The 13,729-nt window shown below is 58.1% G+C and overlaps 1 protein-coding gene across 1 annotated transcript; it reads right to left on the reverse strand.

The window, feature by feature from the left end:
* Positions 1–6,702: 6,702 nt before the first annotated feature.
* Positions 6,703–8,136, reverse strand: FOXD3 (forkhead box D3). Its single transcript, XM_040978642.1, has one exon. It carries the CDS (start codon positions 8,134–8,136, stop codon positions 6,703–6,705), a length of 1,434 nt encoding a protein of 477 aa, XP_040834576.1.
* Positions 8,137–13,729: the final 5,593 nt, after the last annotated feature.

A 13,729-nucleotide genomic window follows, 5' to 3' on the forward strand; every position in this document is an offset into this window, starting at 1 on the left:
ATTCATTGTGTTTCTAGATTTAAAAAAAAAAAAAACTTCACCATCTTTAATATGAAAATATGACCAAATGACTCTCCTTCACTCTCAATTCACTATTCTTTTCTAAGGAAATACAAGGGTTCTGTTCAAAGGGTTCCTTTGAACACATCAAGATCCTCCCAAGGGCAATGGGTTTCTTTGTTAATTAGTGAGTGTGTCTTCATCCCCCTGAAAACACAGAGGCAGAGGCCCGCTGCAGGCACAGGCATTCTCAGGGGGCTTCCCCACTGGTCCGAGGTGGCCCTGCTGCAGGTATTCCTGCCTGGCAGAAGTTTCCAACCAGTCTCATGTTGGCAGAGAAAATATGCCAGAAAATCCAATTATATTATGAACAGTTGATATGTCTTATACTTCTCAAATCTCTGACAAATGCTTTTTAAATTCATTCATTTGAAAAATTAACAGGGTGTTTATAAAAGCATTTGTTATATAGATGGGCATGGAAGAAAAGGACTGGGGAGAAAGTTCCCCAAACTCTTGAGCAACACCTGCTACACCAGTTCACCACCTCCACGGTTCCCTATCCGCGCTTGTGGCCAGAGGTTGTCATTTATTAGACATGTAATTTGGGTCGTTTCCTCTGGGCTCAGCAAAGTTAGGTAGTAAGGAATTCACCCGGAAATCACAGAACTAATGAGCGATGGCTCATTAGTTGCCACAGCGGGCTCCAAGAAGAAGCAACAAACCCGGGCTGGCAGAGGCAGGAAGACTTTGCGGAAGAGGTGCTCCGTTTGCCAGGCGGTGAATTCTTAAAAGCCAAGGGAGAATTTGGGGTGAAGCTTACTCTAATGCCGACCATCAGAGCTCCGGCAGAACTCAGTTACTAAGCCCCGTGCAGCAAAACCTGTGAGGTCTGGGGAGACGATTGGGTGAGTCTTGCTCATCATCTCTTGAGTAGAGCGCGGAAGGGGTAGAGACTGGAAAGAAATCCAGCCCGACTCAGAATTGTGTAGGACACGCACCGCACCTGCGCCGCCGCCCACCCAGAGGATCATCCGCAAGGCCGAGTTCGCATCCGTGACCGAAATGGCAGAGAGGACACCGCTCGGGGCGGGTTGGCGGCCAGGTGCTCAGGCCGCGGCGGGGAGCGGGTGTCACTTCGATCTGTCCCCAGCCGGTCCTCACGCCAGTGCTGTGGCCTAAGGTGGTTAATCCTGCCCCGAGTTCCCGGAGATCCCAGGCTGGGGCTCCGCTCGGCGAGGGTTTGCTTGCAGTCACCAGTCTCTCGTGCGCGCAGCGCCTGGGGCGTGCCCCAGGACAGGGCCGAGTCCGCACCCTTCGTAAGGAGGTTTGCCGTCCTCCACCGTGGCTCCTGTTCCGGCTGCAATTCCCCCTGATTCCTGCGTGTCAAGTCTCTTCTTTCTTCCTTCCCTCCAGGCAGGGGTATGCAGGAGTCCCGCAGGCTGGCATGGGGGTGATCCCGGCAGGGACCGCGCGTGGTGGCCGCTCAGTCGTCCTCAGAAGGAGAGCTTTGGGCACCTGCAGTTCCCGCTTGCTCCCTCGCCTCCTAGCTCTCCAGATAGGAAGGAAATGAGCCGTCGGGGTCAGCGGAGTGGATGGGCGCAGGACCGTTCGCAGAGGCCCCAGCGCCGGGGCCCGTCTCCCAGGCCCGGCGTTTCCCCTTGTTCCCCGTCTCCCCCAGTCCTCCGTCTTCTGCTTCCCTGCAGTGGCGCCTTTGTGCCAAGCCGAGAGCTCTAGTCTCTCCTCGGAGCGTTTTCATAGCTGACCCTGGGGCTGCTGAGTGACCCTGGGTAAGTCACGGGACCCTCAGGCCTCTGTGAAAGAGGCGGGGGCGGGGGGCGACCCTTGATCCTGCTTCCAGTGCTGACCTCGTTGCACACATCCTCCCCCGACCCCGGAAGATGCGTGAGAAATTGAGACCCTGGGCCAGGGACTTCGGATTCCCCCTCCCTGCCTTGCGAAGTACGGGGACTGAGCTGTGTCCAGGAAGAAAGGGCTCCTAGGGGTACAGGTTTGATGTCAGGAGTCGGGAGTGGACTCATGGGCTGGATGTTAAGACACCCTCTCGGACCCCAAACTGAGATGCTTCTCTTTTCTCAAGAAGCTCTGGCTGGTTGTGCAACCTCCTTTTTCCGACGGATTCTGCGCCTCCGCCCTGCTGGGCAGGCTCGGCTGGGGGAGCAGAGAATATGACCAGTGCATTCCTAGGAGGGCAAGCTGGTGGTGAGACAGGGAGAAGCTGGCTCTGGGAGTCGCACTGCCAACTGTTGAAGGGCGGTGCAGGGAGGGTGGTCTTCTACCCGGGGTCGGGATCTGGTTACCTTTAATTTGCCTCTGAGTCCGCATCCTGGCGCTAATAGGCGTCTGTCAGCGGAGGGCTCGGGTTTCCACACTTGCCTCGGACAGTGGAAGTCAGGGGAAAAAACGGCAAAGCCGGCCGGCCGCCCACCCGGAAAGCATCGCGTGCAGCCCCGCAGTTGGGCGTGGGGGCCCAGGGGTGGGTGGGTATCCTGGACTTGGCTCAGGCCCAGGGTGTGGTCAAAAGACACCAGCCCAGCCCTGGAGGAGGCCCACCTTTTAAAAAGTCTGTGGCCGAGCAAACTTTTTTCCCCCCTCTCCATCCTTCCAGGCCGCCGAATGGGGACTAGGTGTGAGATTCCTCTTAGAAAAATTCATTTTGTACCTCCAAAATGCAGGCGTTCAAAACCAAGCTCAACACCACCCGTGCTTGGAACGGAATTGTGTCTCTGTCTAGAGCCCATTAAAGAAGGCTCGTTACAATTTATACAATATTTGTCACTGACACGAACTCCCCTAATTCTACAAGACCAAGCGGCAGGCAGGCTCCTTTCTTATTGTAGAGTCAAAAAATAAATAAATAAATAAATAAAGACTCCCGGACATCCAGAGTTCGGGATGGGGGCGCCTCTTGCAAGGTGTGTCACCCCACTGCTTCCTGGCTTTCCTCACACACCTGCACCCCACAGCTCGCCCTGGGCACCCTCATAACTGCCTTCCACCTGTCACCCCCACGCCTTTATGGGGGCCACAGTTTGCGGCCACCATAGACGTCGGTGCTGACGCGGATGGGCTCGAGCCTCTGGAGCTGATTTGCTTTGCGCGGCTCTCCCCTTCCCGTATCAGCCAAATACTCTGAGCTAGAACCCCTACTTGCTCCCAACTCAGTATTTCCTCCTCACTCAACTTGACGGCTTCCCAATGTTTAGCATAGATTCCGTTCGGGGTGCTGTCCCTCCAAAGGAGACAGGCCGAAGAAAGCGGCATCTCGGAGGCTCAGTGAAGGTGCCTGGGGACCTGAGGCTGGGCAGAGATGTCCGGAGCCTGGGAGGGAAGAGAAGCTTCCGAGGGCGGGGCCCGACCCCGCGGAGACCCTCGGAGTTTTCCACCTGCTCGCCGCCCCCTACAGGCCACCTCGGCCATCGCGGCCCGAGCCCGACCGCCGGCGCAAGCATTTATTGGCCTCTGTCTTGGAACCCATTTTGTTCTCTGGTACCTCCCGGGAGGGCGGCTGGATGCGCCCCTTCTCACCCCAAGCATCCGGTCTGAGGCTGCTGCAGGGGCCACCTGCCTGGGGAATGGATTAAGAAATCGGTGCCGGAGAATACAGAAACATGGTCAAATTCCTGCACAGCAGAAAACTCAAAACCAACCCAAAGGTGTCAACACGCGTCCTCCTTTTATGGCGAGAACATCTGTCCTCGCCCTTCTTTTATTCCTTTTAAGAGGAATAAAACGCGGATCTAGGTCGTGTTGGCTTGAGCGTCGGCATGAAGGCGAACTGCAGCGCCTTTTGTCGTAGGTGCCAGCGCTCGGTCACATGCAACGTGGGTTTCGGGCACCCGCCCGCCCTGCCATGAGGAGCCTTGGTGCTCATTATCTACCACAGTTGCATTTCCCCCTCCGGCTCCAAACCTTCGCAGTTGAGACTGCTTAAACCCCAACGAGCTTTTCGGGGTAGGGGTAGGGGGGAGATGACTGCCAGGCCTACCTTCCTGCCACCTGCCAGGGCTTGAAAGAGCCGCTGGCCTGTTGGTGGACCCCGAGGGTTCCCGGCCCCCTCCGAGATACAAAGGGGACGGGAACCGTCTCCGGACGCCAGTGTTGGAGCGAGGAGAGCCCCGGAGGACGGTGGCCGGCAGACCTGTCTCTTCCTGCAGGCCCGCCGCCTAATGCATCGCTGGAAAAAGCGCCACCGGCCTCAAAGGGCTGCTCGGGCTGCGAGTCACGCTGCGGGCTCAGGCTCGGCCGGTATTGCTGCTATGCGCGGAAATATGAGCGAGTAATTTTATAAGTAACAAAGGATCAGTGATGGAATGAGGCCCCTGTTATCCAATGTCATTTAGAAGCCTTGGATCAGCAGCTTCTTGAGGCTAAAAGTGAATTCAAGAAGCCCTGCCTTTCCCTTTTCCCAGGGGTGTCGGCTAAATTTAGAAATAACCTCTATGTGTTTGCACAAATCATGTACCATTTGCTGTTTGTGTAAAAACCGATTAGCCAGACACAACTGTGAAACAACTTGTGACTTTTATAGCGGCAACACATACAAACAAATTTAGATCCGTTCGTTTTCCCGGCACGAGCAGATGAGAAGGGACCCGCTCGGAGACCCAGCCGGCCGCTCGCTGCCTTTGGAGGCAACGGTTATGGGCTCTCCTCCGGCGGCGGTTGATTATCGGCTTCTTGTTTATCAAGTTCAACCACCTCTCCCCCCTCCCGCCTTCCCCAGGCAGCTTGTTTTATTTTAGGACCCTGATCCTGAAGGAATGTTTATCCAGGACGCAATAATGTTTACCGTTGGCTAGGAAAACAGACTCGGTCTTCTCGAGCGAGCGAGCGGCTATCCCGGCGACCCCCCTGGCCCACGGCGGCGGCCAGGGCGCAGCAGGCTCAGCCTGGCGGCGGAGAAGCATCAGCCAGCCCTGGGTCGGTCAGGCCCGGGCAGCGTCCGGCCCTGGCCGCGCCGGGAGCACGGGACCTCGCACGCGGCCGCCGCATGCTGCCTGCTCCAGCTTTGGAAACTGATTTCGCACAAGCAATCCCGACCGCTGCATTAATCCAGGCCTTAGAACGGATGCTGCTGGATACGCGGGTAGGGAGTCTGCCTCCCGCGTCAAGACGTTTCCTTTCTAACATTTAAGACTATTTAAAAAAAAAAAAAAAGTGAAAGCAGATTGAACGCACTTTCAAAATAACCCATCTCTAGCCCAAGGTAAAAAGGAAAAGGGGCGGGGGGAGCGCACCTGTTTTTAAGGGTGGTGCTGAGGCCACCCATCCCTGGCCTCCTGAAGGTTTTGGGTTCGAGGGCGAGAAGGCATCTATGGGAATCCCAAAGAAATTCCATCGTGATTGCGGCCCACTGAAAAGAGGGATCTTACTAAAAATCGCCATGAAGGATTGAAACAATGACGAACAATCAGATTAAGATAGATAATAAAAATTCTCATTGCAAAAATTTCAAATGCTTTTACACACACACACACACACACACACACACACACCACACCACACATAAAATCACCTGGGTCCTTTTTAACACTTCCACTTAGAGGATGCAATTATTTTAAAAATCTAAGAAACGCTAACATGAGGGATGTTTGCAATTTGCTCTTGGAGGATGAGTGAAATGACCAGGAATACTCTAGTTTTGAGTTGTCATTGTAGAGGACGTGCGTCCGATCTTATCACAAATTGTAAAACCTGCTATTGTTTAGGATTACATTTTTTTTTCAAATGGCAGTTTACTTCAGCTACCTATCTGGTCATTTACATTTGATAAGTTGGTATGCATGACATCACCCTCCATATCCTGATGCTGTGTGTGTGTGTGAAAACCAAAGCTGAAACACTAACACAATTTAAATTAAGCAAACTCCTTCCTTCCTCCGTCTCTCTCTCTCTTTCCACATTCCAATGGTGAACCGGGGAAGGATTAAAAAGGTCATTAGCTGAAACTGCTAGATTTTTCTGGGAAATGCAAGGATAATTTTTACATTTTGGCATTCGCTTCAGGCACCTAAATAAAACTCTAGATTAAGCATTTTAAAAATTTATTTACAAAGTTGTGTACAACACTATGGAATAACATTTAGAATACCATATATATTCATTCATATATAAACAGACTTTTATAATAGAATGACACTTTTCGCCTTTCGAAAAAAATTTTTTTTATATTTAAAATTTCCCAACGTCTCTATACATTCTTTTTCTCGGATAAAACTGCGGAGAATGAACCTTCAACAAAAATGAAAGCTCAGAGCTCTAAATCTACTGAATTTCTTTTTTCTACTGAATTTCTTTTTTCTTAAAAAAATAAAAACCCCAAAAGGAAAGTCAGTAATTTTTATACAAATATGTACAAAGAATTTCCCTCTTGTCCCATGGTACTGAGAGCAGGCGCCGTCGGGTGCTTTTTTTTTTTTTTCCCCCGGAAAATTCGGTTTTCGAGTTTACCTGTACGGAAAGCTACTCCCGGCGGGCGCGCGGCGAGTTTGCTCCGGCGGCTTGGGTGCGAACCAGAGGGTGGGGACCGCGGGAGGCCCGCGTCGGAGGGTCAAGAGGGAGGAAACGAGGGGTTTGGCAGAGTCCGGGTTGGGTAAGGGGGACCGGGACCGGGGCGGGGCGCGCAGCCTGGAGAGGCGGCCACCGCCGGGGCGCAGCGTCCCAATCACCCGCGCGTCCCTATTGCGCAGGCCACTTAGCTTGAGCCGCGGCGGCAGCAGCAGCGGCAGCCGAAGCCGCGGGCTGCAAGAACTGTCCCGAGAGTGGCACGCTCAGGATGGGCGCGATGGTGGCGGTCGTCCGGCTCAGCGACAGCGGCTGGTGCGTGGCCATGAGCGCCGCCGACTGCACAGTTCCGGACGGCCGCAGGAAGGACTGCGCGGTGCCGCCGCCGCCGCCGCCGCCGCCACCCCCGGTGCCCCCTGCGCCCCCTGCGCCTGCCCCCGAGCCCCCGGGCGCCGCCGAGCCCCCGCCGATGATGTTCTCGATGCTGAACGACGGCCGCGCGCTGGGCTCGGACTTGATGAGCGACGCCGTGGTGCCCGCCGCGCCCGCCGTGCCCGCGGCGGCCCCCAGGCTGTTGAGCTGCAGCTGCAGGCCCGGGCCGAGCTGCGAGCCGAAGGCGGCCGCCTTGCGGCCCAGCTCGCCCGAGGGCAGCAGCGGCACGGCGGGCGGCAGCACGGGCGCCACGGGCGGCAGCGCGTACGGGTACTGGAGCGCGGCGGCGGCGGCGGCGGCCGCGGCGGCGGCGGGGTGCGAGTAGGCGCCGGCCGCGGCGGCGGGGTGCAGGCCGTAGGGGCGGCCGTAGGGTCCCGCGGCGCCCGCCGCCGCCGCCAGGCTGTAGGCGCCGAAGCTCTGCATCATGAGCGCCGTCTGCTCGCGCAGGTGCTCCTGCTGGTGGCGCTTGAAGCGTTTCCGGCGCCGCAGGAAGCTGCCGTTGTCGAACATGTCCTCGGACTGCGGGTCCAGGGTCCAGTAGTTGCCCTTGCCCGGGTTGCCCGGCTCGCGGGGGATCTTGACGAAGCAGTCGTTGAGCGAGAGGTTGTGGCGGATGCTGTTCTGCCAGGCGGGAAACTTCTCCCGGTAGTAGGGGAAGCGGTTGCTGATGAACTCGCAGATGCCGCTCAGGGTCAGCTTCTTCTGCGGGCTCTGCAGGATGGCCATGGTGATGAGCGCGATGTACGAGTAGGGCGGCTTCACCAGGCTGTTCTTGGGCTTGCTCGGGGCCAGGCCGCCCGCCGCGCCGGGTCCTCCTCCGCCGCCGCCGCCCGCGCCGCCCTCCTCGCCGCCCGGGCCGCCCTTGCAGCCGTCCGTCTCCGGCGCGCCCGCCTCGGCCCCGGCCCCGAGCCCTGCCCCGGTCGCCTCCTTGGGCAGCGCCAGGGGCTGCTGGTGGGGCGGCTGGGGTTGCCCGTGGTGGGGGACCGCCGGCGGCCCCTCGTCCGCCTCGTCCAGGCGCAGCTCCGGCGGCCCTGCGGGGCTGTCGCAGCCTGCGTCACTGTCCTTCTCCTCCAGCCCGTCGTCGCCCTCGCCCACCACATCGATGTCCACGTCCTCGGCCGTCAGCACCGTCTGGCCGGACATGTCGCTGGCGCTGCCGCCGCCGGAGAGGGTCATCCCTCCTCCGGGTGGGTGGGAGCGGCGGGCGAAGAGAGTCGACAGGGGCTGCGGCGGAGAGCTCCGGGGAAGGGGGACTCCGGACGCCCACCGAAAGAGGAGAAGAGGGCAAGGGGGGCAGCGAAGGGGGTCAGGCCCGGCTCGCTCACACTCGGCGGTCAGGCATCGCGCGGCCGCCGTCCGCCGTCCGCCGCCCGCGGCCGCGCTCCGCTAACTCCGGCCGTTCCCGGGCTCGGCACCGGGCGCCCAGCTACCGCCCCGGCCCCGGGCAGCGTCTCCACGCCGCGCCCCCACACTTGACCCGCGGGCGGTCTCGGTGTCCGGCCCCTGCGCGGGGCGCACGAGCGGTCCAAGGCGGGCGCGGGACACCGGGCAGCTCGGGAGGGCGGTGGGCTGGGACAACTGCGGCGGCGGCGGCGGGAGGGGGCGTGCGGGAGGGTGGGCGGTGGGCTGGTCGGGGCCGCGGAAGCCCCGGTAGTCCAAAGTCCCGTTTTAAGGACTGACCTGATAGATTACTTTCTACTTAAAGATCCAGCGGGAGGCGGGGCCACGTGACCGCGCGTGACGTCAGGGCCGCCGCGGAGCTGGCCAAACTCAAGTTGGTTCGGGGGAATTGTCAACAAAGGGACAAGACGCGCAACCGGGCACCGCACCGCGCGCAGGCACCCGCGGGCCCCGAAGGCGCCCGGAGACCCCGGCCCCGGCTGGAGCCGCTCTGGGGCCCGGGGAGCGGGTGGGTGTGGATGGGTGTGAACCCGGGAGGGAGTGGGCCTGGGAGCGGCTGCCGGACGCGCGGCTCCCGCTGCCCTGCCTTCCCCGCCCCCCTTCTCTTCCACCCCCCTTCTCCCTCCTCCCTCCCTCCCTTGGCCAGGGCTGGTTTGACGGAGCCTGGGCAACATAGCACGAGATTTCCATCCCATTTTCGAAAAGGAGAAACTTAGTTGCTTTTTAGCTTTTGTTTGTTTTCAGCTGTAAAGAGTCGGGGCGGCGCTCCCGGCTTCCTCTTGCTAATTAGACCGCCGACCTCCCTCTATCCTCAGTACCACACCTGCTGAGGCGTCTCCCCCTCTGCCCCCGCCCAGGCCTAGCCACTCCGGTCCGATTTCGTTTTCCCCGATGCATGCCAACGCGTTTTTCTATATGTGGGGTTCCCCCAAACCCACACCCAGCGACTACAAAACAGCATTCCCGGCATCTCCGAAGGACAGAAAATGGCTATTGATAAATCTATTAGAAGAGTTGCAGAAAGAGATAAAATCAACATTTAGGAAGAAAAAACCAGGAAACCGGTTTAAAAAAAAAAGCCATAACCCGCTGCTTGGCGTTGCTTAACGGTTTAGCATATGAAAAAGTCGGAAACGAGACGCTGGGAAAGAAGCCGGTAGCGGCCGCGGCCTGGGCTGGGTAAGTCGGGGACTGGAGGAGGAGGCCTTGGGCCTGCAGGTTAGACGCCACTCCAGGTTGGGGCTGCAGCAGAGCCGCGGGAGGAGCAGGTGGCCTCGGGTCCTGGGGGTGACCTGGCGGTGGCCTGAAGCACGCCGGCAGGCTGGGCTCTCGGTGGCCGGGCTGCTAACGCGGATTTCCTCTCCATAGCCGCAGACGCTCTGCAAGGTGTAACTTGGTGGAAAGCGGCAGCGACGAGGACGTGGCCGGGGTACGCAGCAAAGAGTTTCCCAGGAAGAGGAGCCAGTGACGGTAGGAGGGACCGTGGGAATCTCATCTGGGGTCTTGGGGGGTGGCGCGCGGCGTGGCTAGGCAACGCGCCGGCCCCACGCCTCCGAGGGGACTGGGGCTTCTGGCCCCACAGATCCACGTTGCGCCGCCTCTTTGGTTGACCTGTAGGCTTCCTTTCCCCCCCAGTCCCCGGCGCCTACTTGGACAGCTGGACTCCTTGGAACCTGGATGCTGAAGGCCTGGGAGGGGAGGGGGATGGGACAGGTAGGAACTAGTGAAATATTTGCAGAAGACCCTGGGAAACTGATTTAAATCAGTGGACTGTGTACATTCTCCCTCCATCAGTCCGGCCCCACCCCACCCATGATCCCTGTCCTTTGCCTGGCACAGTAAATAAATTAAAATGAAAAAATATATATAAACTTGCTTCCTCACAGGCGCTGCGACACACAAATTAACTTCCATCTCCGTGGCACAGTTCCCCCGGATATAAAAGCAGCCCATTGGATCTCTGCTTGGCAGTTTTTTTCTGCTGGGGGCCTGGGGGGGGGGCATTGGCTCCATCCTGAGATGCGCCCCTCGCCTGCGTGAGATCTACAGGGCGTGTGCCTGACCCTAAAATGAAATCTGAGTTGACTTGCACAACTGCATCACTTTGTGGCCCGCAGGCTCCGAAGCGTTTGCAATTTCGTCTAGACAGCCTGCCACAACCGCCGCAAGCTAGCAATCCACCTGCACGGGCTGCAGGAGGTTGCTTGTCGCTAGGCTCCAGCAGACTCGCGGGAAGGAAGGTCGGGAGGACCCGCAGCCATCAAGGGCGACTTGGTAAACTCATTTGGCTCCACCTGAACCGTCTAGCCCTAGAGGCAGGCACCTGGTGCAGCGCGGGGGCCCCACTGTGGCCTCCTCCATGGCTTGGCCTGCGTGGACGCGTGCGTGGGTCTGCACCCGGGCAGATGGCTGCTCTTCTGCAGGCGCCACCCCCTCCAACAAACTTCGATTTCACCGCCCGCTGGCTCTGGCTCGGGGCCCCCCTTCGTGCCGCTGATCGCTGCCATCCGCCCGCCCTCCGCCAGGCCTCGCCCGAGCCATCCATTCCCGGGTGTCTCCTTGGAACCTCCCTGGGGAAGGGGGCTGAACAACTCCCAGCTGCCAGTTCCATTTGTTGCGCTTTTTTCCTTCGACACAATAAAAGTCAAATTAATTGATTCATACCATTAATTACGGCGCGTAGCGTGAAAAGCGACGCTTCCCCTCGGTTAGAGATCTATTGTGCTAATCTCTTGTTCAATCAGTGTTACCATCTGATGCCGAGGCCGGCCCTTACAGAAACTTTTCGACTCGATTAGCTCAATGATGAGTCGTGTAGGACCGACTGGCTGCCTCCCCGACGCCCTGCGCCCGCACGGGCATCACCCCTCGCCGTCGGCTTCCCACGGAGGCGGCGGAGTTTTCCCGGCCACTCTGGGGCTCGGGTACCAGCCGCCGGCTTCTTTCTTCCGGGCGGTGGGCAGTAGCTGCGGCCCGGCCTTCGCGGGGCGGGAAGGATGCCCAGTGCAGTTCTAGAGGGAGACAGGAAAGTTCCCGCTGTCCTCGATGCGGGACGCTGCCGGGGCGAACTTGCCCGGACTGGTCGCCGCGAGGGTCCCGCTGGAGGCCGCCTTGGTTCCGGGTTAATGCAGTTCTGTTTGTGCGTAATTGTTTGCAGCTTAAAAAAAAAAAAGGCAAGTTGTCAGTTACCTGCAAACTTTAGGAGGTTAAGCAGCAAGCCCGGGAAGAAAGCTAAGTGCTTTGGCGAGGGGCGGGGCTGGAAACAGTGGAAGAGGGGGCGGAAATTTGTGGTGAAGGAGAGATGTAGAAGCATTGACGCATACCCTGCTTAAGCATACGGGACAGGAGGCAGAAAGAACACACACACGACCAAGTGACTTCCTGGTCTCAACAAACTTCCAGGGCCGGACACCCCTACATGTTTTGATAAGTTTCAGCCAGAAGCGAGGGCAGTGGGAATCCTTCAGGATCTCCGGGGTGGGCGGAGGACGCAGCACCTGCCTGGGGAAGCCCCTGGGACGTGGTCGTCGGAGTTGGGGCTGGGGGTTGGAAAGCAAGGAAACAGACATGGCGGGGAGAGGAGATTTCGAGGGTGGAGGTGGGGAGATGGACAGGTAAAGGGCGATAGAACAATCTATGTCAGAGGGTGGACATTAATTACAGCTCAGTTTGGCTTCTTCAGTGGTCAACTTGGGGAGGAGCGGCTAGGACAGAGCATTCCAGCGGTGGTAGTGGCCTCCTGCCCCTTGCAAGGCCGCGGGTGAACCCAAAGAGCCGGTGCCCACAGTTGGAAGAAATCTATGGCGAGATAGAATCACCAAAGCCCGCCGCGCATAGGCCCCTTTCTTCCCATCCGGGTGGGCAAGATCAAGTTCTGCGGAATGAGGGGCGCGTCCCCCACCCCAAGGGCTATCCAGACAGCTACAGCGGCCAAGGACATAGAACGTGGGCGGAGCTCGATGGATAAACGTTTCCGCGAGCTTCCCCAACGCCCCAGAGGGCCAAAGCAGGGCCCTGGACAATCTTCAGAGATTCCTTTAAGTATTATCAACCTCTTTGTAAGGAGGGCCGCCACCGTGAAAGGTGGGGAAGGGCAGAGAGGGAACTCGGGGGACACAACCCACCGGATTAACTCCCATTTCTCAGCGAGTAGGGTTTTCAACTTACTACTCGTAGCCGCCTCTACCGCACTACCACACCTCTCCACATTTTGGGGAGTCAAATAAATAAATACACAGCCAATTGGATGTTCTTGTTTGGATTTGCATTCCCAAATTTCATTTATTTTCAGAGTATCTGTCATTAAAAGTGCACGCTAAGACGTGCCTGGAAATGGTGAGAACAAACGGAGAAAGGAGAGAGAGAAGATGGCTTCGAATTTATTTATATTGGAAATGTATAAACATCCATTCTGTAAAAAGCAACACGTTTAATTAACGATGAGAGAGCAGTTAGGGGCAGAAAGCTAGTAAAATTGTGTGATAAATTTATGGCATTGTTAGCGTGCTTTTAATTATGGCTATTATGTTAATTATTTCACATTAGCATGGAGTTATCAGCAGCATGTCAGATTTAATCAAAACGAGCCTTTCTCTCGAAAATTGTTCCTTTCATCCGCGAGGAAAAAGGTCCTGGGCAGGACCAAAGCGCTTAAAAATGACTTGGCGCGGAAAGCGCGCGTCTCGGCGACGCTGTTCGGGGCGAAGCAGCTGGGCCAGGCGGTACGCGGGGTCCCTCCAGGCTCTCGGCAGCTCGCAGCGGAGGAGCCGGGAGCTAGGTTTTTTAGGAATTCACCATTTGCACCCCCTTCGGAGCCGACACTTCATCATGCGGGATCACTCTGTCAAACAATATGATGCCGCTCATTTTTATCTGTCCCGCTTTACAAAATCCCCATTCAGCCTGGCGCAGGAGCAACAAAAGCCTCGGCGCGGCGCGGCCAAGGCACCGCGCGCGGGGAAGAATAGGCGCCGGGGACCAAGGCGGGCCGACTGGCTGCGGGGGCCCGGGAGCGCCCAGGTGGCGGCTCTCGGGTGTGGCCCGGCCGGGACACGCCTCTCTCCGACCTGACGTCCGCACCCTCGGCCTCCCGGAGGGCGCTCCCGCGGCCCTAGGCCCTTTCCCTTCCCGCGAACGACTTGCCCACCCAGGCCACATCGATTTCTTAATCACCGCCGATCGATTTATTGGGAGCAAATAAATAGCCCGTTCTGGAAACGTTTCAATTGTTGGCGTGATGGTGAGGGCTCGGGCGCGGGAGGGCGCGCGCGAGCGGAAGGGGCGTGCGGGAAGACGGGGAGCGGCCGGAGAAGCGGCCTTCGGTCGCCGGGATTTCGGGTGACGCCTGACCCTCTCAAGGGGCGGCGGC

Source organism: Ochotona curzoniae, unplaced genomic scaffold (genome assembly GCF_017591425.1).
Source record: "Ochotona curzoniae isolate NIBS_2020 unplaced genomic scaffold, NIBS_Ocur_1.0 contig_291, whole genome shotgun sequence".
Classification (NCBI taxonomy): Eukaryota; Metazoa; Chordata; class Mammalia; order Lagomorpha; family Ochotonidae; genus Ochotona; species Ochotona curzoniae.